General features: G+C 30.9%; 1 protein-coding gene across 2 annotated transcripts in view; it reads left to right on the top strand.

Annotated features, from left to right (window-relative positions):
• The window catches only part of LOC124362645 (synaptobrevin-1), a 36,735-nt gene extending 13,653 nt beyond the window's left edge, over positions 1–23,082 (top strand). For both annotated transcript variants that reach the window (XM_046817333.1, XM_046817332.1), the window contains exons 2-6: positions 2,417–2,516; positions 3,277–3,355; positions 9,245–9,324; positions 10,066–10,117; positions 21,890–23,082. In XM_046817333.1, the coding sequence (XP_046673289.1) occupies positions 2,427–2,516; positions 3,277–3,355; positions 9,245–9,324; positions 10,066–10,117; positions 21,890–21,930 (342 nt within the window). In that variant the 5' untranslated portion in view covers positions 2,417–2,426 and the 3' untranslated portion in view covers positions 21,931–23,082. The remainder of the gene's footprint in view (positions 1–2,416; positions 2,517–3,276; positions 3,356–9,244; positions 9,325–10,065; positions 10,118–21,889) is intronic.
• The last annotated feature ends 376 nt before the right edge of the window (positions 23,083–23,458 follow it).

The raw sequence follows: 23,458 nt of genomic DNA on the forward strand, positions 1-23,458 counted from the left end.
GCTCAGATCATGTGAGCGTTCATTAGCTCTTTATAATATATAATGCATATGTATTTAATTACCTATAGGCCTATAGCCTAATAAATAGTAGGTAGGAACAACGTGATCTCTTTATCACCGACATTGTTTCTTTTCAGGAAACAAGAAAGGATCATCATAATGACATGTAACTTAATGAATTTTTCACAGTAGTAAAATAAAGTCTGTTCTCTCTAATAATGTACTTTTTTAGTGCCTTCCACTAAAGGAATTTCAACTGTCAGATCCAGGGTTAAAGCCAAATAAGTGATTACCTATTTATTATTTATAGCCTAAAACTTATGTAATCTATAACTTTATTTGTAACTTAGTCGGGAGGCAAGACATTTCACCCTAGATTTGATGTTTCTCTTTCATCTGTTGGATGCCGTACTCTTCTGGAGAAGAAACTTCTGAATACCTATATGGTACATGGTCTATATCACTTTTCTCTAGACTACTTGTCTTCAGTATGTTTTCAGTAACACTATATAATTTCAGTAGGTTTCATGCCTAGGCCTACTGTGATTTTATGATTTTTTTTCATATTACGGCTATATATGGCCTACATGTTAAATGTCAAAATACGGAAATGCACTTCATGTTAAAACATATGATATTTGAAGAGTTGTTATGTGTAGTGACAATATTTTGTAGGTAAAGAGGAACATTTGGTAATTCTAAGCAATATATGGGTCAACATCGATTTTTCTCATATTACAATATATTGTTCCAATAGTCAATTAGAGAAGGAAATGACTAGAATTTCTTGCCGGAAAGCAGTTATAGGGAGCAGGCAACTGCCAGACGGTCATATATTGCTTAGAGTTACCTATTAGTGCTCAGGGGCACTGACGTGATCTGGGCTTCAAATTTGGAACTACTCGAGTTAATTTTTTTCCTAAAAGAGCAAGCAGCGCGAAGCGCTGCGCAGCGGGCAGGCATCGTGCGTGATCCTTTTTTTTATTAAAAATTTTTGATAAATTGTTATTACATATTACAATATAATGTAGGTAATGTATGTAAAACAATTTTAAACACATAATTACATGCTGGAAAGCAAAGTAAACCAATATAATCCGCCCAATACAAAATCTCCGTAAAAATCTGGTAAAGTAATCTGTGTCATTCCTTTGGCCTGAATCAATTCAGTATAGACGAAGATCACGCACGATGCTTGCCCGCTGCGCAGCGCTTCGCGCTGCTTGCTCTTTTAGAAAAAAAATTAACTCGAGTAGTTCCAAATTTGAAGCCCAGATCACGTCAGTGCCCCTGATCACTAATAGGTAATTCTTGCAGTTGCCTGCTCCCTATAACTGCTTTCCAGCAAGAAATTCTAGTCATTTCCTTTTCTAATTGACTATTGGAACATTATAATGTAATATGAGTTGCCTGCTCTCTATAACTGCTTTCCGGCAAGAAATTCTAGTCATTTCCTTTTCTAATTGACTATTGGAACATTATATTGTAATATGAGAAAAATCGAGGTTGACCCATATATTGCTTAGAATTACCGAACATTTTCAGTAGTTTTGGCCTTTTTTCTACATTTTTGGTTGCAGTATAATAAGTGTCCAACACTCAAATGATCGATATTGTTCAATCGTCTCAAACAAAATTATGTATGATAACACCTTACGAAGTGAAAAAGTTCAAGAACCTTAAAAGTTGTTTTACAGGACTGTGTAGTTCTTTAAACATTTTTACTACAATGATAATTAAAATTTTTAAAAAATTTTGCAAATATGAGTTGTTTTTGAGCCACTGGTTTCCCATGACAGGATATAATTAACATTGGCCTTAGGTCATTAGTGATCCACACGGGGTGTCTGTGAAGACCGTAAATGGTTTGTTGTCATGAATGTGTTAAGGATTCAACTACATGGGTAACATATCACATTGTCTTTTACTTTTTCAACTTATGATCTGCATATCCATTTAAGATCTTACAAACTCAAGTGAACTGACAGAACCAACTCATTTAACATGTACACGCACATAACACATGAATAAACCATGTCTAAACATATTTACACTGCATTCTTTTAACTCAGAACTATATTGGCTATATAACTGCTTATTGTGTATTAATTATTCATAGTTTACTTTCTTTTTTACGTGTACATGTTTCTTATTAATTGGCTTATAAAAATAAACTTTTCTAATCATTATATATTGGCCATATTGTTGATAATAAGGAATAAAATAAACAAATGATGGTACACCAAATCTGTTCTTTTTATCCATGTGGCACATGTAACGCATTAATCAGCATCAAATAAGTGTTATCTGTGGTTAATCTTGTGTTAAAACATTTTAAGCTATTCAGCTAACCTTAAAAAAATCTTCACATAAACAGCAATTTCATACATTAATGTTTGCCAAATATATTTTACAGAGCATAAACCATGGATTATTCAGGAACATCGACGGGTGGGACCAAGACCAACCAAGACACATCAAAGCGTATTCAGCAATCTCAGGCTCAGGTGGATGAGGTTAGTATGATAAGAGTTCTATGATCATTTTAAAACAGAATTAGGCATATTTGAGATATACAAGCATGTATATGTATTATTATTCAGGTAAACTTTCAATATGATTGTACATAGTAGCTTTTACATAATGGAAGCTCAAACTTCTAATATTTGCTATTAATTTAATTCCCTACCGTATAACTGCTGGTAATTTTTCTTATAACACTAGTCTGTTTTCATGATTAAAGTAAGCGTTTTTTTAATTTGTTAAAATATCAATATTTATGTTAAATGTGAAATCTTTTAACCAAAAAGTTGCTGTTACTGTACACTAGGTATTTGTTCTTAGACACCATTAATTTCTGTAAACTTAATACAGTACTGTGTATTTCTTCACTTACCAGTATCTGGTCATTTTACCTTGGTTCAGTATACAAATTATATGAATTTAAAAAAAATTCCTGATATCAAGGCAAATACCCAGATTACTAAATACGATTTTTGAAAAAATTGTAATTGTAACGTGTTGAATTTACCTGCTAAAGCCTCTCATATAATATCTTAAATAAACAATAATAATTTTAGTTCCAACAGATTCTTATCGAGTTAGTTCTTTATAATGTTTAAAAACTTGTTTTAAAAATATACCCCTTTAGGGGTGCAGCTTCTTAAAATTATATCATAAACATAATACAATTGTTTTTAAAACCTTAAAAGTATTACCTGTTATGTAGTTTGTAATAGTTTTTCAGAATTTAACTGAAAGTGTGTCTTTTTTCAGGTTGTTGGAATTATGCGGGTTAACGTTGAGAAGGTTTTAGAACGAGATCAGAAACTATCCGAACTCGATAATAGAGCAGGTACAACATTCTAGATTTTCTTGGTAATATATTTACATTTTAATAAGAAAATATATTCTAAACTCTTAACTAAATTTTACTTACAATGATGAGTGTAAATTTAGTACATTTCAGAAAGTAGTTATCATATATAAGTGTGTTATCATATTGGGTATATGAAAATATTAAAAATATATACAATGATTTTTATTTGTGATAGAACTAAGCCCCATATTTCAAGTTAGTTTAGTTTATATTCTTCATGAAATAAATAATCAAAATTGATAATCGTGATCTGATATTTTATTAATAACAAAGATAAGCACAAGTTACAACAGTAAATACAAAGGCCTCATTGTGTTTATCTTAAGACATGAAGATAGATTTCTATATTTTCTCGTAACCTACTGCTTGATGAGGTTTAGGAAATTGAAAATTATAATAAGTTTAATTAAACTAGGATGTAGTACATTAGTTTAGAATATTGTTTCTTATTTAAGACCATGCATCTGAAAGATAGTCTCACTCATAACAAGAAAGCTCTAAGTTGAAGACTCATAATGTTATTGTAAGTACAACTACAGTCACGGGCCACCAAATAAGGCGGGTGGATGGATTTGCGCTGCTGCCACGTATGGGACCGGTGAAGCGGAGGAAGGTCGAGAATCGGTCGCTCTCAGGCACAATTTGGCAACGCTGTGTGCACAGTGTTGCCTAGTCCAAGCGTCGCGCCGACGCTGCAGCTTCCACACGCCACCCTGCCAGTGCCAGTGCCAGTCGTATTGTACTGTCTGACTAGTTAGTGATTTTAACTAAAAAATGAAAATGGAGGAAGCTGGTAGTTCACGTGAAAATGAAAAAAAACCTGTGAAAAGGAGACGATTAGAGGGTATTAAAAAAGTTATTTAAATAGTCAAACTAAATGTGTTCTAGTTAATGTACTGAACTTTCTGAAAGGTTGTAGCTGATCCTGGTGTTCTTGGAACAATTAACAATGATGTGTTAAGTTAATTGAACACATAATGGGAACCATTTATTATAAATCTTAGTGACGACTCATCAGACAGTGAAAACAGCGACAGTGGACCGTGATTAAAAGCAAGTAACTCGGAACCACCAAGTGATCAAATCAACCACGGACTGACATATAGTTTCACTGTGATTATGTAATAGTATGTACTAACAATGTCCACTTGTTTAATAATAATTACTTAAAAATGTTTCTTTATTATTTATATTAATACACGTGTTTAAATGTTTATATTTAAAATAATTTTGCTAAGGAAGGCAAAACAGATTGTTTTAAGCATGGTTAATTTTATTAAACTTAAATATTTATTTTAATTTTCGTTATGGTTACAATACATAGTACTATAGTTGAGTAATGATAAAAATAATAGAAAGCAAAGTATTGCTACTAAAAAAAATAGTTGTATTAGAAACTGTGTGTGTATACGCACGGCGCACCGCATCGCTCTGCGTGTTTGATTTCAATAATTTAGGTTTGCACGCATTTCCCAGCGAAGTTAGTAAACTGAGAAAAATTTGTTTGGAACAAAAAATAAAGTTTATACCTTTGTCAAAAACTTTGCCACATTAAAAATGTTCCTAACCAAAAAATAAAAAACTTCCTCGCTTACTGAAATGTTGAATACACCATGTTAATGAATTAAAATTGGTTTGTAGGTATTTAGTATTTCAAAATTACATTTTTGTATTTACATACAAAAATTATATACTGTTATTATCAGCGGTCTCTCCTGAAGCCAATAATACGATTTTCATCTTTGTAAACTTGTAAGATGTCACCAAAATCTCAGGAGAAAGCAAACAACATCAAGCTCTAAAATGGATACAATTCAGGGATTATTCTATTTCACGATGTTTGCCCAATCTGGCAACGGCGCAATTTCACCCACCCGCCTAATTTGGTGACCCCGACTGTAGTCTTAATTGTGTACTTATTTTCACAATAATTTCTTAGATGACACCATCTAAAACTAGTGTGAACAACCACAAACCAACCTTTCTTCATTGTCCATTAAATATGTTACTAAATTTTAAACCTTATCTTAAAACTTTTACATATTCGTTTCCTCAAGCAAAAGGGAAAAGTGAAGCAAAAACTTATCAGGAGATTATGCTGCATATCCATTCATGGGATTCGACTAAGCATCATTGAACTCATTAGGCTGGTACAATTTTCTTTTGTCTGCTGGGGGGATGTAAAATTTCTACTGTCTGTCTGTCTCTCTATCTGTCTACAGGGTATTTTAAGAATGGAATGAGAAATAGACTTGAAATTTTGAATGCAACCTAGTGAAGCAACCTGTTACACTTTTTTTATAATTAAAACATATTATAAATGATTTCACATTGACTAAGTTGAAGACTCATAATGTTATTGTAAGTACAACTAGTCTTAATTGTGTACTTATTTTCACAATGATTTCTTAGATGACACCATCTAAAACTAGTGTGACAACCACAAACCAACTTTCTTCATTGTCCATTAAATATGTTACTAAATTTTAAACCTTATCTTAAAACTTTTACATATTCGTTTCCTCAAGCAAAAGGGAAAAGTGAAGCAAAAACTTATCAGAGATTATGCTGCATATCCATTCATGGGATTCGACTAAGCATCATTGAACTCATTAGGCTGGTACAATTTCTTTTGTCTGCTGGGGGGATGTAAAATTTCTACTGTCTGTCTGTCTCTCTATCTGTCTACAGGGTATTTTAAGAATGGAATGAGAAATAGACTTGAAATTTTGAATGCAACCTAGTGAAGCAACCTGTTACACTTTTTTATAAAAAACATATTAATAAATGATTTCACATTGTTGAGCTTTACTTCTAAAATACCCTATATATATATATATATATCTACAAGGAGTAAACCACACCATGTTTCACATAATTGGGTTTTGCTGTAGTTCAATGATGCAAAATCTCGTCTATTAACTAATTTCATTATTGATCGATATAACAACAAACAATCATATTGCAAAGAAAATGTTTACATCCCTGGCAAACAAAACAGAAATTGTGTCACGCCAACTCGGCCATTACATGCACAACGTTATTTAACTCATTTGTGTCTATGTGGAAATGAAGTTTCATTAACCCTGGAACTGGCGGTCATATTTCTCTCAGTGGCAGAGTATTTTAGTACTTCATACATTGCCTTATATTTATTTTATTATTACATGTTTACTATAAAGTACCTATGTCATATTATATATTTATTTATTAAGCATTGTTCAAGGAACATTTTTCACATATTATAATTAAAACAAAAAAAAATACCCTTACTCTAATTCTTCATGAAAAAAAAAAATTTTTGAAAAAAGAAAAGTTAGTTCAAAGTTTTTGATTTGTCAAATTGTTGTTGTTAGTGATATGCAAAATCTAAAATATAGAAAAGGAAGAGCATTTAATTCTGAGTAAAAATAAAACAACAAATAGTTTATAAGGTATTTATTTTTACATGTGGTAAAACAATACAAAAATCATACACTGACATTCGAAAGTGCTACTTACCAACAAAAGTAAGAACTTCAAAGCCCACTTGGATTTGTACAATCTTGTAACTATTAGTTTACATTAATTTTCTATTTTTTTTATTTTTTATTATATATTTTTTTTAATTATGTTCTGATTGAATGTCTAAATCAGAATCCTCATCGTTGCTTATTTCATGTTCAACTAGTTCTCGAATGTCACTTGAACGATCGCGGAAATTACGATCCATTACGTAAACACGCACAAAAAAATTTACTATTATTGTGTTATATACACAACCATCATTACAACAAACTCAAACAAATAATAAACCAGACAGAATGTAGACAAACAGTTTAGAGATTATAAAACGTATGGACGTGTAACGAAACGATAAAATTATTTATTAGTGTATTATTTACATAAATTGAACCTTCCTCTTTCATTGGTATCAATGTACAACTAGTTCTCGAATGTCACTTGAACGATCGCGGAAATTACGATCCATTATGTAAACACGTACAAAAAACTTACTATTATTGTGTCATATACACAACCATCATTACAACAAACAATAAACCAGACAGAACACCATGCAGCTGACGAAATAACAATAACCGAATAAACCAGTTGACTCATCGTTGCGCGCACAACTAGCGCGGTATGCGGGAGAATGTAAACAAACAGTTCAGAGATTATAAAACGTATGGACGTATAACGAAACGATAAAATTATTTATTAGTGTATTATTTACATAAACTGAACCTTCCTGTTTAGATTGGTATCAATACCGATATTCTTTGATCGTGTTTTAAGTATGTAACATTGAGAAATAAAAGACGTATTAAAAACGCCCGATATCGGGCGTTTGCCAGTTCCAGGGTTAAATTTGGCTTTTATGTCAGTGTTTAAATAATAAAAGTATACACACAAAGTCACCATCAAAGGAAGTTACAGGTATTGGGATAATACGCTGGCTACATGTGTTAATATGTCACATGTTAACATCTCTTACACTGAATTTGTTTACAAATTTATTTATTCTGCTATTTTCTTGTTGCCTTCATGGATACCCATAATACCAATGTAAAAATATTTGCTAACGATTAGCCGAAGCTTCATACTCAATTTCAAGAGTATTGGTCAGTTCGTTTTCGAGATATCGTGTAAACAGACAGACAAAAATAAAATTTTTCCAACCCCATGAGTGATTGGGGCTTTGCCAACGGTGAGCCAATAAATTATTTAATAGATAAAATAGTTTTTATCTATTCTTGCCTTTAATAAAAGACCTACTATTCTCAGAAATTGGCATTTTAGTTTCTTTTCTAGATGAAATACAAAAATTAATTGTTTGAAAAATAAATCAATTGCTTTGTCTTGTAGTCCAGGCTTACTAGGTATAAAATTCACTACAGAATTGAATTCTGGTATTTATGTTTGATTTTAGTGGTATCTTTCATTTTCTTCAAAATAATATTGCTTTCTCTGTAAATTTGACAATTTTTACATCAAACTGTTGTAAACTCTGTAAGGACCTGACAGAGCCTATCATGTCATTATCTGTCTGTCTTGTGGTACCCTTTCCACTTGGCCCTGTACACTTTTTGTCATAGGTTCCTCTTGGTTCAAAGAGGAATCCCATTGAATTTGGTGTCCAAGGAGATAAAACAAGCTGTTTCTATGTACATCTGTGCAATAGCTCTTGATAGACTTGCAGAGTGTGTGGGGGGGAGAGTCGGAATATTCCCTAGATATTAGCAGGGTGGCTAATGACGCTCATATGGAGCATTTGTTGTGCTTATTAACATTTTTGTAACGTGCGTTCAAATTTTTTAGTACAACAAATTGTTTTGTGCAGTTTTGTTATTAAATTACATATGTACATAGATATGATAAACATATGGTTTCAGTCTTTGATCTGGCCGAATATGTTAACAAAAACTGGGTTTAATTTAGTTTTTTTTAGCTGTCTCATGACATTTATTTTGAGATTTTGCCCTGTTTTTTTTTTATAATATTATTGAGCAACTATGCGCTAGTACATTTAAAACTTGTAACAATCAATGTGTGCTTTTACATAAAGTAACGTAACTATTTTTCACTTTACATGAGCCAGTAGGTTTTTTAAGCTCTGATGAAACATTTTATCACATGGATATGTTTAATTAAACCATAGTGAAATTTTTAGGAATATATGTACTTCTTGACCTTATAATAAACATCTTATATACTACAATATAATATTTTTCATCCTATATCAGGCCTTTAGGCATTTCTGAATTTTCTGGGAGAATGTAATTATTAATTACTCAGCTATCATTAACTGACTGAAAATCATAATGAGTTCGTTCTTCTTTCATCTTGGTTATCATCGTTATGTTAATTGAAATTTCATTTCAGATGCTTTACAACAAGGAGCCTCTCAGTTTGAGCAACAAGCTGGTAGACTAAAGAGAAAAATGTGGTGGAAGAATGTGAAGGTAAGTTCTGTTACTAATCACATCATGCTTATCTATTATATATGTTGAAACAATACAGTGTGAGAAAGTTCTTCGTCAATAGAACACAGAATACAAGTATAGCGAATATAGTGACTATTGTGAAAAAATACTTTTCTCCATTATTATCTTAATATTTATCAATTATTGGAAAGATATACTATAGAATTCTACAGTTTGCAGAATATACTGTTAACTTTATTACATTTTATATTTATAGAGTATGATAAACACACTATTTATCTAAATTTTATTTATTTTATCTAACTAATCTTATTTATCTCAATCTGCAAATTATTTTCTTTAAACATCACTGACATTTCAGTTTGTTCTGAATAGCACGAAATCAAAATAGTTTTCAAAACTTGATTTGAAGTACTATTTCTTTACTTGGCTCAAGTAACTTTTTTTATCTTAATGCTTATGTAAACTTGTTTAAATTTATTTTATACATCGTTTATGCGTGAATCTTAGAAAAGTGAAAATCTCTTTTCAATCTCTATCTCCTTAGATTAAAAATGTGATTCATAGAGTAAGTTACATTTTAAGAAAACAGAGGTTCAATGCAGTTTCCAAACTTTTGTACTTGAGCACATTATTTTTACATTCAAATGACATCTACTTATGTCTTATCTTAATCATCATTATGTTTGAAATAACAAATATGTAAATTTAAGAATATTGTAAAACTATTTTATTTTTTAACATATTTTTTTCTTTTAGATGATGATAATAATGGGTGTGATTGCAGCGACTCTCTTGATAATAATTATTGGTAAGTGACATTTTATCAACTGTTCAATAATAAAAAAAAACAATTCCATTGATGGATGATTAATCTGTGATGTATATATGAATAAAATTATTTGAAATGTAATGTTAATTATTGATTAGAAGAGAATATGAGTAGAGTAGTCACAACTTAGGAAAAATATTTTTTTAAAGTTCTGGTCAGTGAAATTAAGAAAAGAAGCAGTAAGTTTGTTGTCCTGTAGGTAATATAATGTCAAAAAATACAACCAAGATTATTTTTTAAGGAATTTGTTGAAATATTAATTTTTCTGTGTTTAAACTTTTTTTTATTTTTCTTGTCGGAGTTGCAAATTTAGGACTGAATTCCCTGTTAACTGCATCCTGTGCGAAGTAGTTGGAGAAAGCCACAACAGAAACTAAAATATGTTTAGTATTCATGATGACGTTGATGGCTGTACTTGATGTGGTAGTCACTCGTGTTGGCGTATTTACGGACCAAACTAAACTGAAAGAACTGAGAAAACCTTACATAACCATTGGGTCAAAAGATTTCTGTGACCTAAAACATTGGTATTAAAGTAACTAGATATTATAAACTTCGATGACTTGGAATTGAAAAAGTTTAGAAACAATTTTGTACTATATCCATTACTTTTATTTTCTCACCTCAAAGTCTAAATCACAATTATAAATTATTATAAGGAGTTGGAATATCAGGTTTTTTTTTAAAAAAAAGTTGCATCACCTCCTTCTTTAAACTGTGTTCAGTGAAAAGAGGTAGCCAATTAATATAATAGTTGACAATTTTGAAGAGACCAACAGGGTCAGGTATGAAGCTTTTTTCATTTATAGTAAAAACATCTGGTAAAGACATTCTGCCATTAGCGACAGCTCATCCACTCTATTGGAGACATAACAGATGCACAGCAGAAAATGCTAATCGAGAATTTTGAATTTTGTTCTTTAGTTTCAGTTTAAAATTTTTAAAGCGTTAATCAGACATTTTCCTGAGTTACTTTTAGCTTTATACAATAATATCTGTGAATGTCTCATACAGCACCAATAAGGGTTCAGCTGCAAGTTGTGCTTCGCTAGCAATAGATGGCTGTGACGGGTAGATTGGTTGTGGTGTTTTTAATACAGTGATGTAATTCTGAAGTGAGGGTAGCAAACAAAATCAGCCACTTTGTGCACACTTCCCCACCATCTTGGTTACCAGCTGCTTACCTTTAGGTTTTAAGTGCATCCTGTAATAAGTGAATACACCTCTACCTATGCAGTTATAGCCCATCACCACTGCTCCTGTATACGTCGTACACAACTCTTCAATATAGATGTTGGCTAGGTTAATTCCTCATTGACTGGATGATTGAGCTTTTAGTACTTTGTTGTTTGTAATGTACTGGATTTCAACAAGCTGTATTTTGCTCTCCAAGTAACTCCAGAACCAGTTTGTTGCTGTACCATCTATGCCTAGGATGCTCAGCTTTCGGTCTAGATGGTTGTAGTTGTGACAATCGAGTGTTCTGCTGAAATCCAGGAGTAGGTGGTCACTGTGAAGCCTTTCTCTATTCAGTCAGTTATGTACTATGTAAGCTGTATTAGAGCAGTGGTTGTTTATCTGCCTTTGATGTATCTATGTTGCTGGCTAGTTAGAAAGTTGTGATGATAAAAAATCTGCAATAATCTTTTATTAATTATCTGTTAACACATTCACTGCTGACAAATTTTACGTATTAATTTGGCTGTGATGAAAACAAAAATTATACTTTTTGAAGTATAGACACTCAAAAATATTTGTCTTAGGTACAAAAATAAACATTTTTACAAATTTTAAATTAAAAAAAAAATAATGGACTCGTAAATGCGACGTCATCATAAAGTATCACATATTGTGCTGAAGAAGCGATAACGCATTCAGGAACTTTAAAAAATAACACACAAAAAATAACACCTGATTTTAGAATAATAATACAAATGGAATGTGTTTCACTGCCATATATTTACACTATATACAGAGCGTTTCTTCTAGTCATGGTAACTCGTTTCTGGACAAGTGTTGCACTGGTATGTTGTATCCTTATATAAACAACCTCAATTATATCCTTCCACTTTGCTACCTGTACACCATCATGGTATTTTGTCACTGTTTCGCCCTTCTAAAAATGTTTTGATAACCACATCTTTTGATACGCCTACTCTGTCTGATCGTAGGGTTCCTGTTATGTAGGTTTTGTTCTTGTTGGTTTTGTTTTTGAAATGCTGTTACAGAAATTGTCTTCAAAAATTGAATACCTTTTTTTGAATCATAGTTCCCTCAGTATAACACTATTTTCTCGGTGTTACATACATGGCAAACTTCATTATTACTCTATTCTGTTCTGCATGAATGTATAGCTTTACTCCATGTATATGTTGTTTATTCTTAATGTACTGTTTAAACTTGTCTACTTCTAAACAGAATTATAGACTCATCCAATGACAACTCTTTACTGGTTGAGTACATACACAACATTTTTCTGTTGAAATAGTCAACAGCAGGTTTTATTTTATGTAAACAATCATAGTTTTCATTTCAGCAAACAACACGTAAATATCTTAAAATGAACAAAACTCTGTCTCTTGTCATATACTCACAAAAAATGTTTTGAATAACATGTCTGTATTCCAATAAAGTGGTAGTTGTGGCAAACTGAAAATCTCAGTATGGAACATAAGACCAAGGAATATGTTAAATTCCTCCAAAATCAGATTTTTCCATTTCCATATTCGTGACTCTTTGGTTTGTTCAGACAAGACACCTTTTTTAATTGACAAGAAACTATTAGTTTCTTTGACAATACTTTAAAGAAACACATCATCATTAATAAGCCTAAACCAACCTATTGATTTATTACCTGGTGGAATGATTCTTAAACCCTTTGGTTCATTAAATAAAAATGTTTTTAATTTGGCCAATTCACTCCTTTGCAAAACAGGACAAAGGAGCTGTGTTCCCTCGACGAGAAGTTGGGTTAGCTGACGGTAGAGTGTTTACATGGCTAGGACCAGGTATAGCAATATCGTTATCATTGGCAGCAGGCGATTTATCCAACTTTTTCTTTTTGCCACCTTCTAAAGCTGTTGCCTTAGATGCCCTTGACTCTTAGTTACACTAGAAATATTTCTTTTATGAGTGAAAATTATTTATAATGCCCCAAACAAATTTTCCTTCAGTGGTTACAAATTTTACTGATATTTATCTATTCTAGATAAGGTTTTAGGTTTGAGAGTGTCAATGACCTTTTCTACTTCCTCCTGTTGCTAGTTGAAACTTAAATATATTGATGTTTGTCTATGGTAGATTGTAAAGGCAATAGACAATGATTTATTGTACAATATGTTTTTTAATTATTACAATGCAATTACAAACTGGTTCATAGTCAACAACTAAAAGTAATTACAGTTATATCTATAAAAACATTTTTTTTGTCAAAACTCTTCATGATTAAATATATATTAAATTTAAAATTATTATTTTGACTAATTATGATCATTTTTCAATACTTTATTTTCATAAAATACTGTCAAGGAATTCATTTATACTATAGTATGTTTTTGAAATAATTCTTTTAGTTTTTTAGTAAATTTTGAAAATGGAAGTTCTTTATATGACTGAGGAATATTATTGTAAAGTTTATAAGCTAAATAAATAGGACAATATTCAACAATTTTAGGTGATTTGCTGGGTATTGAAACAGATTGCAATTCGTTATGTGATTTCTATGATTAAATTTACAATTTCCAAATTGTTCAGGATTTTTATTTTAAAACTAAACTTAAATTTCCAGAATATACATTGAAGGTAAAGTAAGAATGGTAAATTTTTAAAGTAGAGGATTATATGTAGTTCTTGTTATCCAATGACAGTGGGGACACCAGAAAGTGTAGTTGAGGGAGGATTCTATTTGGCATGTGACCTGAGAGCTGCCAGTGAGGACTGGGCGATGTTGCCAAACCTGTTCTCTGCTGTAACCATAGCGCACTGTGCCGGGCGGTAATTGATGTGTTGTGTGAATTTCGTGCGGGCCTGTCTATTCTATTGGTTCCTGCCAACTGCACTCTTTCGTGGCTCCTAATGTAATAATTGATTTTTGACTTATAAAGAGCTTTTGTTTACCTGAGCCCTTGCCCTACAAAGTAATTCCATAACTCAGCAATGAGTATACATGGGCATAATACACAGCAACACAAACTTGATGCAACTCTAACTAATACACTCAAGGCATATCTAGCCAAATTAAGTTTCTTATTTAATACACTGATATGGTTACAAAAATCTAATTTACTGTCGACACAGATACCTAGAAATTTACCACTTGTGTATTACTAAATTCTTTGTCAAGTTACTATTTCTTAATTTTAAGCACAATGTGTTTGTTTTGTCTATAATGTCAAACTGTGACTAAGGTAAACTTTGCCCACTATGACATCTCTGGCATCACGCTCAAGTTCACTTAGCACTTAATTACAGCAGTTATATCATTACTTATAAAAATATCATTACTTATAAAAGAGGTTGCAAACTTCTTTCGGGAGGTAATTGAGCAGATAATTGACATACCCAAATAATAATAATGGGCCTAAATTTTACCCTTGAGGTTCATTTTACCACTGCCCAATAAGAATTTTATTTATTTATTTATAATAACTGTCTTTTTTTTAGAATTAACCAAATAAGAAAGTGATAATATATGAGTTGTAACTTTAACACCCCTTCTTTCCTAATTTAGTTAGTAAAATTGCGTGGTTTATACAATAAAAACCCTATCAATCAGAAAACACCTGTAAGTGTACTGTGAGCCATCCAAGGCCCATTGGATGGGTCACACAGTACACATGCCTTTTTGTTCACAAAAGAAAGCAAATCTGCTTGTGTACTAAAGTTTTTTTCTAAAACCAAACTACTCTTTACATAATGTATTGCTGGATTCAAACATTCAGAGAGTATGTATCCTCAATATCATGTTTTCTAATTTTATTAAACCTTAGTTCATTCTTAACTACATTCCACATTACCTTATTTTTATTTTTTGTTTCAATATATATACACTATTATCATATTTATTCTCTTCCACAACAACCTTGTTGAACAACTTTTACATTTCTTAACATGATTTAAAAATAAAGGATCTCCGCAAGATTTTGATTGATTATGAAGCCATCTTTTATGTTCAACAGATTTTAGTGGTACCTGAAGTAGTACATTTTTGTATTTCCTCATACGGTTTGATTAAATAACATTTACAGGGGAATATTCATCAAAAGACAGTTTGAAAGTAGATAAGAAACTGTAATTCTCGTTGACAAACTTGTTAAGACAGAAATATTTCCAGTTACGGCATAGGCTATCCAAAATAAAGCAACTTTTTTTATTGGAAACAATAAGTATTTTTTTATAAAAGAGGCATTTTTATTGTTGATATTAATACCTTTAGGCAGCTGAGCAAGCAAGGCATTATAATTAGACAAACCCAAATCAATGTTTAGATAGACCTTTTGAGCATAGTTAATATTTGTGATAATATTAATACATGTTTTAAAGTTCTTAGTAATTCTTGTAGGTTGCCTTACCTTCAGTGGAAACCCTGAACTAATAATTAAGTTCTCAAAGTACTTTACTGTAGAATCATTCAATACACTTGTATTGAAATCTGCTGCACTGATATGCTTTTTTAAAGCTTTGTGTTGTAAAAAATTTAAAAGGAGCCTAAATTTACCTAAAAATAATTTAATAACATTATTCCTTGAAATTATATTTAATTAAACCACCAGTTGATTTGTGTTTTCTGTGTCTACAAAAGATCTTTCAAAACTTAATTAATTCATCATTAACATGTTAAAATTATTCCTGACTTTATAGAAGGGATTGATTCATGGATGAGAATACAAGAACTACCCCTGACACATTTTTAAAGAAACTATTTTCCAACCACAAGTTCGTATAAAAGTATTTTGTTTAAAATTATCTTCATCTACATTATGCTCATTCAAACAAATAGTTTTGATTGTCCTTAAGTTTTTAATACTTATTTATAAACTTTAAAACTTACTCTTAATACTATCAATATTATAATGCAGTAAATAACGGTTGAAGGAGTATGACAGTAAATAACAGTATAAATTTGTTGAAGGAGGATAAGGAGATGAAAATGTTAAAAAATGTTATAACGTCTTTTAATTGTCAAGCTGTATTTACAAGGCCAACAAGAATTACTAAGAATACCAAATCTTGCATTGACAATGTCATAACAAATGTAAATCCAAAATCAGCAGTGAAATTATAGAATTAGGGCTATTAGATCACAACTCACAAGCAGTGTACTTAAATAAAAAAGCCATGAGTAAAAAGAAAATTATAAATACAAGAATGCTACAGAATGAAAATAGAATTAAACTATTTTGCAATTCCTTGCAAAAGGAAAAATGGCAGTCTTGTTTATCCAAAGAAACAAGCAATGAGGCGTATAACAGCTTTTTGACAACATTCCAATCATTTTTTTTCTCTGCCTTCCCAATGAGAACATTCACAGTCAATCCTCTGAATAATAAAAAGAAAAAAACATGGATAACAAACAAATTGAAAGAAGCCAGTAAAATAAAAAGAAAACTGTTTGAAGTCTCAAAAGTTAATGAGTCTGAATCGTTTAAAAATTATTTTAAACAAAGGTATCAAAAATTCAAAGAGACAATTTAACAGACAATTAATTCTATCATCAAAAAATGTTAGTAAAGCTACCTGGTTGGTGGTCAAGGAGGAGCTGGGCAGTTGGAGAAATAAGATGTGTCATGAAATAAATGTGAACAGAGAAATTATACATAATCCAACAAAGATATCAAACTGCTTCAATGATTTTTTCTCAGAAACGGGGCTAAAAATTGGTTTTTCAGCTAATATAGAGGAAGCAAAAAAATATTTAAGAGGTTCTAGGCAAGTTTACGATAACTTTACTTTGGAAACTGTGAGTGAAAAGTATGTCCAAAAGGTTATTGATTTAATGGAATCAAAAACCTCTTACGGCTGGGATGAAATTCCCACATCGATAATGAAACTGGCCAGTCCTTATATTATCAAACCTCTAACTCATGTTATGAACCTAGTAATAACAACATGTGTTTTCCCTCAAAAAATGAAATATGCTATTATCAAGCCCCTGTTTAAAAAAGATAACACTAGACTAATAGAAAACTATCGTCCAGTAGCCCTACTACCAGCTTTCTCTAAGGTGGTTGAGAAGATAGTAAGCAATCAGGTCATGGAGTACTTGGACAAATATAAATTACTATCTGAGCAACAGTTTGGTTTTCAGAAGGGGAAAAATACTCAGATGGCAGTGTTTGAATTGGTCACACAATGTCTTGAGGGCTTTTGACAGTGTGAATCATGAACTTCTATTGGTTAAATTATGCAAATTGGGTTTAAGTGGAAAATCTTTGAAATTTATTGAATCGTACCTTAATGATAGGTTTCATAGAGTGAAAACCTCAAACCAAGAAGGGAAAATCTTTTTTTCAGATTGGAAACCAGTTACTGTTGGGGTGCCCCAAGGCTCAATATTTGGTCCTGTATTGTTCTTAGCATTTGTAAATGATCTTCCTCAAAATATTATGTCAAAATTAATATTATTTGCAGATGACACAACATTAATAACAATTGAAAGAAACCCACAGTTTTTAAAGTCATCTGCAGAAGCAACAATTAAAGACATGTATGATTGGTTTAGCAAAAATGGCTTGAAATTCAATAGCTCAAAGACAAACTTAATTCATTTTCACATCTCCCATACTAAAACCAATGGCATTATAAATAATATCAACTTTCCCTGTGGAGAAGAGTGCCAACTTTCACAGAAAGCCACGTTTTTGGGAATTATCGTAGATGAGGCGATGAACTGGCAATCACATATTAATATGCTTCAAGAAAAACTAAATAAAGCCATCTTTGCTATTAAAACCTAACTGACAAACAAACTGCCCTGATGGTATACCATGGTTACTTTGTTTCTTTAATCAGATATAGTATAATATTTTGGGGAAGTAATTATTCAAAAATGAATTCAATTTTTGTTTTACAAAAGAAAGTGATTAGATACATGTTTAAATTAAACTATAGAGAATCATGTAAAGAAGTATTTAAAAAAAATAACATTTTGACAATTCCTGCTCTTTATATTTTGGAAGTTCTAAAATTTGTAAAAAAGAATCTACAGTAGAGTCCCGTTAATCCGACCTAATTGGGACCGAGCCCTATTCGGATTATGTGATTGTTCGGATTAGCCAGAATTACAGAAAAATACGGTTTTAAACTTGAGATGGGTCTATTTTGTTAAAGAATTATCAACATTGTTTATTAAAACATGTTATCTGACTGTTGCATTGTATTTCTTGACAAATAAATGTGTTTGCAAATACTAAGCACATTTACCATATTTAGTGTGAGAGTTCTATTGCTAAGCAATGTGAGCGTACTGGATATTGTACGGGTTCAATAGGCTAGTTGTACGAAACTACGCGTCATCCAATAGACTCTCTTTAATGCGACAGAAGACAATAACTGAATTTACGTCTTTTAACAATATTAATATTGTACTCAATAATAATATCAGTACTGTACGTCCAGTTTTTGTTTGATTTCACTTCTTAATGTAGTAATTTAACTCATACTTAACCTATAAGTTTCAATTTGGTACTGTATTTAACTTCATTATTTATGTACTGTATCGTACACAATTTGTCTTAATAAAATACTTTGTCTATTTAATTAAAGTTTTCTTTGTTTATGTACGAAATGATTCACCCATTTTCATTTTTTATGTAATTAGTTCCTATAACTGTTCATTATCGTTATAAATAATTCCTCCTGGACCTGTTCGGATTAACCGACGTTCGGATTACACGTGTTCGGATTAGCGGGACTCCACTGTACTAATATTTACATCATCAATCATAAATCATAATTATAACACGAGATATAGAACTAATTATAAATACCCAATCCATAAACTTACTATGTTAGAAAAGAGTCCCTATTACATGGGAATTAAAATGTTTAATATTATACCTGATGGGATGAAAAAAGAAAATAACTTATTACGTTTTGTTTCTTCTCTGACTGCAATATTAATAACAGCATGTCCATATAAGATTGAAGATTTTAATTCAGAACTGTTTAAAAAAGCATGAATAAGGCATGATGAAAAGATTTTTTTATTTCCTATTGCATGTAATTATAATTATATCATATATTTTATTAATAATAGACTAAGTAGCTTTTAGAAAAATTGACATGTCATACATTACAGGAGCTATGCTCCAACATTATGTAATAATTATATGACAAATAAATGATTGATTGATTGAACGGTCTTTGGATTGTTTTAGATCTTTGTAAATATCTTGGTCTAAGTTGAATTGGTTATAGTTGAGTCTCGATTAAGTTTTTTGATTGATTACTTTTGTATGAAGGTCATCTGGAAAGAAGGTCCATTTTGGGGTAACTATTCGAGCAGCAAGGGAATAACGCAGTGCTTTGCCTTATGAAATGACGCCATTTGCAATAAAATCATTGTAGAGTTCTGTTTGCTATGTCAATTTAAGATATTAAAAACCTCTGTTCAACTCGCTGACTCCAAAATACAATCAGTTATCCGGTTTTTGACAGTAAGGAATGTTTCATCAGAGGATATTCTATATATGACTATATGACCATTTACAGTCGCTTAGTCCCCAGAAGTCTGGTGTGTCAAATTATCACTGAGAAGGTCCAAGGCGTAGTGTCTACCAAAGTACTCATATAATGAGACAGGAAATCCAGCACTCATGTCTCTGTCATTATTACAGTTCCAGGATATACAGAGAGATAAAGCATAAAATTCACTGTATGTGTAGAAGTTAGTGTATTTGTATGGTTATTCTGTAGGGCTCTTTCCATCACTGAAGAAAAGTTTGAAGCAGTTTGCAACCTCTGCTGGAATTTGAAATATATCTCTATTTCTTTGAAGAGTTATTTGGCTTTCTGAAGGATTGGTGTATTTGATGTTTAGGCATTGTGCATTCTCTATCCCATGTTTTTAAATATCTGTGTTTTTTGTTTCTTGGCGTAGTTAGAGGGCAACTATCGCTAAGGGTTGATGGCACAATGTTGTGGGAAACTGTTGTAAGCCAAGTTAATGTCTATTACATGGTGTACGGTAATCCAGTTTTGTTTTGCTAGGTTGGTTTTAAACTGGTTTATTGATATTTCATTTAACTTTTTTTAGTAGTGATTGAATTGTTTGATATTTTAAATTATGCTAACTGTCCTGAATGGTCAGTGGCTAGTGAGTAAGACTGATATGTCTACAAGCTTTCGAACCATGTTTGTGCATATCCAGTTTATTGAATTTTCTGTTTCAGATGTTATTTTTGGGGGGATAAGGATAACCTTTCTATGTGAAATGTGGCAAAAAATTCTCAAATTTGTTTATATGTTTAGTTCTAAAGTTATTGATGCTGCTGTAATATGTGCTTGATGATTAAATACCTTATTTATTTAACAATACTACAACTAAAAATGATATTGAAATTAAAATATTCTGATTAACTAACAGTTTATAGGATATTTATCTACTTTTTGGCTACACTTGATAAACAATGAGTATAGTTAACAAATAGTATGGAGGATTTATTAAGTGGAAAAATATAGAAATTTAAAAAATATGAAAAGTTTCTAACTTAGAATGGGTGGTTACATAATAAAAAGGTAAAAAACAATATTTTAGTTATGAAATATATTAGATTAAATTTTGGTAGAGCAAAAGTTCCCAGAGGTAGTTGATTATGCTGGTTCAACAAAATATTGGATGATGACTTGATTTGTTAATAGCATGCACAGTGAAATTAATTACAAGTTGAATTACAATTTGAAATGTCGTGAAATTAAAGGAATTCATCAACATTCAAAGTATTTTTTAAGTTTAATTTAAATTCACTTAAAGTTCAAAAATAGAAGATGTTGGCAAACACAAAGTCTGTCTCACCTTTGGTGTCTTCTGTACCACTGGAGAGGCTTGATGCTTAAAAAAGAAATACAAAAACCACCGTGTTATTGTATGTTAGGTTCTGAAAATGTTTTAAGTAGTTTAAAACACTTGGGGAATAATTTTTTGGGAATGGTACCCAAAATCAGTTAATGCTGTTTTCTTCTGCATCCTTGGTAGTATCTGGAAAGGGAGTAATGGTTGAGGAAATGGTAAAATAGTTAATTATGTCAACAATGAGGTCAAGACATGGCAGAATCACATGTCTTCTTTCTTGTTGGTCACTTTACTGAACTATAACTTGTTGGTGAGGGGAAATGAATTTAGAATTGAAAAATGTATAAATTTAAATTTTACTGAATAATATTGTACAAATTGTTTCTAGAACATGGTGAACTTAAATGTGATGATTAAGCATATGAAAAACAAGCATTAGACATAAGGATGGTTTGACAACTTTAACTGAGTTATTGATCAAATATTTCATTAAACATTATGCATGTATTATTAAATGTATACTGATTTTGAAGTATTGCTGAAATAAGAAGGGGAAATTAATTTATTAAAAAATAAATGTATAAAGATCATTAGAGGAAATTAATGTTCCATAAGCTAAAGTGTTATGGTAAGTTTAATGAGGCATTTCAATATTCATAGTCCTTTATGTCTAATGATTTATCTAACCGTTCTAATTTATACATTTTTACACTAATACTAATTATATGATATGTTTGCAGTATGGATCTGGAATGGTACTGAGCAGTCTGACTCTAATTAACATTCCGCCGCCACGTATCCAGAAACAGCATGTTTAAATATTTTTGTATAAAGATGTTGGAAAATAAATTTATTGCTACTTATTTAATAATAATATCTTATAGAACAATATTTTGGTTAGATTACATTACTGATTTAATCTGCCAGAGGTAGTTTAGTATTGTTCCAAGACCACTTTGAATGTATGTAGGTTAAATAAAATAAATCATAATATGTATGTCTGATACTAAAAATTTATTAAATGTTAATCTATGATGTATTTTAAACAGATTTATTCTTAAATGTTGTAAGTCTTATTTATTTTGTGTAAAATGTTTATAAACTTAACAAGCTATTGACAAATTAAATTTGTTATGATCCTCTTTATCTGTAATGCATTGTGTATAAAATGGTTTCTATGCAAAACAAGAGTATTTTACATTTTGGCAATAATGTCACAGTCTTTTCTGTTATTAATGTTTCTTCAGAACAAGCACTCCATGCTTCCTCATTAGGTTCATCCAACAGATAATTGTGAATTTAATTTCCAGCTTTTAGTAAAAGCACATTGCAATTCAGTAAGGTTGTGAGACAAGCTAGAATGATAAGCAAATTTATTACCTCACGCACGGTTCATGAGTATATAACTGAAGGTAATGTCAACATTATATTGTAGGTATTTAGAACCAATGGATCGGTAGATTCAGTTCTATTGCAACAAATTAAGTGAAAGAGTAATATTATTTTTATATAGAGCCTACTGATAAAACCTGTGTTAATTATTAATGTAACAATGTTAAGCATAATAATGGATACATTACATCTATGTGACCACACAAGTTGTGTTTTTACTGCAGGTTAGAAATATTAATTCACAGTTTTATTTCACACGGAGTTGCAGTTTTAAGCCAATTAATGTCACCAATCTGTACAATAATTTAGTTAATATGTTATTCCTTTAATTGTATTTTATATAGGATTAGTTCTTAAATAATATAAAAGTATATTGTTGTAGTTAATGACAATTGTATCCATTTTATGACATAAGAAATCAACAATCAAATATGTATTTAAAGAGTTATTACATGTAAATTAATGTTAAAACACTTTGTTATTACATTTTGTAAAATTTATATAAGTAATTCATAATATATAAATATTGTAATAAACATAACATTAGTTTTCTTAATCATTTCCTGTAATCCTTATTTCAATGCATTTAACCCTCCAACAAGTGATTGTCACTTTTTTGACAGTCTATCATCTTAATGACTGGTAACTGTCACATTATAACGGCTTATCTTATCGCAATTGTCCATCTTCTTATTGACACAAATGTGGAGGTTAATAATCATCACGGTATAGCAACTTAATATATTAACAATAATTATCTTTGTCAATGGGGTGGGTGAAAAAATCTATCAATTAGCATATCAAGTTTTATACTTTTTAATAGTCAAACTGTGATGATAAGATTGGGCAATAAGAATTGACGTACGGTAGTGAATTTTTTAGCCTCGCCATTTGTTAATTTGTTGTCATGCTGGTTC

Source organism: Homalodisca vitripennis, chromosome 5, assembly GCF_021130785.1.
Source record: "Homalodisca vitripennis isolate AUS2020 chromosome 5, UT_GWSS_2.1, whole genome shotgun sequence".
Classification (NCBI taxonomy): Eukaryota; Metazoa; Arthropoda; class Insecta; order Hemiptera; family Cicadellidae; genus Homalodisca; species Homalodisca vitripennis.